Source organism: Pundamilia nyererei, unplaced genomic scaffold, assembly GCF_000239375.1.
Source record: "Pundamilia nyererei isolate P.nyererei 1_Seehausen unplaced genomic scaffold, PunNye1.0 scaffold00121, whole genome shotgun sequence".
Lineage (NCBI taxonomy): Eukaryota > Metazoa > Chordata > Actinopteri > Cichliformes > Cichlidae > Pundamilia > Pundamilia nyererei.
The window spans coordinates 117,286-118,202 of NW_005187522.1; the positions used below are offsets into that span (position 1 = coordinate 117,286).

The following is a 917-nucleotide window of genomic DNA, read 5'->3' on the forward strand; positions in this document are numbered from 1 at the left end:
CGCTCTCCAACAACATAGGTTACAATCTGATTAGCATGACCAATTATGCAAATTAGGTGATGACGTCATTTAGCGACTTCTAGCGACTTTTAGGACAACCAATAGCGATTTTCCTTACTGAGGAGTTGGCAACACTGCGTGTCTGGGCCCAAACTCCGCTGCAGGTCCATAAGTCAACCAATCACTGTGGAAAACTGAGAGCTAAAAACTGTCTAAATCATGCCTATTCAACCACGAAGTTAGTTGGGCCAGATTTTCAAACCGAGGACTTTATCTGGGCCAGATATTTTTTTTGCAGCCAGTAAGCAGCAGATCATGATCAATTTCAAACCCACACAACTGTACTGAAAAACAAGTATTTTTTTTATTCCTTTTCCCCTGTAAATCTGGTGGTGACCTCTCACAAATGCACACCAAAAGGTCCATTTAAAAAAAAGGGAGCTATAACTAAACTATTTTTTGCACATTTGAAATAATAATATTAATAATAACAAAAAACATTTTGATAATTTCCTTTCAAATTAAAATAAATATTTCGCTGACCACTCACTTTTCCTGTCATGGATGGAGCCCCATCGGTCACAAGTATACAGACACGCTTCATATCCAGACCATTTTCCTCAAAAAGAGCTTAAATCTTCTCAAACATCATTTCGCCAGCTGTGTGTCCCTCTAACGGTAGTAAACCGAGCAATTTCCCATCCAAAAAACGGACATATACGCATAACTGTGCATGATCAGTTCTGTCTGTGATCTCCTGCTATAGACATTACATCAGTTTTCTTCAGGTCATCTAACAGCATTTCAAACTCGTCTGACGCCAGAACTTCAATTCTACGAATATTTGAACTGTCCTACAGGGGTACGTTTTTAATAGCAGATGTCACACTCACTTTTCACCGCATCCACCACGGCCA

The 917-nt window shown here is 39.6% G+C and overlaps 1 protein-coding gene across 1 annotated transcript in view; it reads left to right on the plus strand.

Annotated features, from left to right (window-relative positions):
• Window positions 1–560: 560 nt before the first annotated feature.
• The window catches only part of LOC102208356 (macrophage mannose receptor 1-like), a 32,062-nt gene continuing 31,705 nt past the window's right edge, over window positions 561–917 (plus strand). The window contains exon 1 of the mRNA XM_005742592.1: window positions 561–585. Coding sequence (XP_005742649.1) covers window positions 561–585 — 25 coding nt within the window. The remainder of the gene's footprint in view (window positions 586–917) is intronic.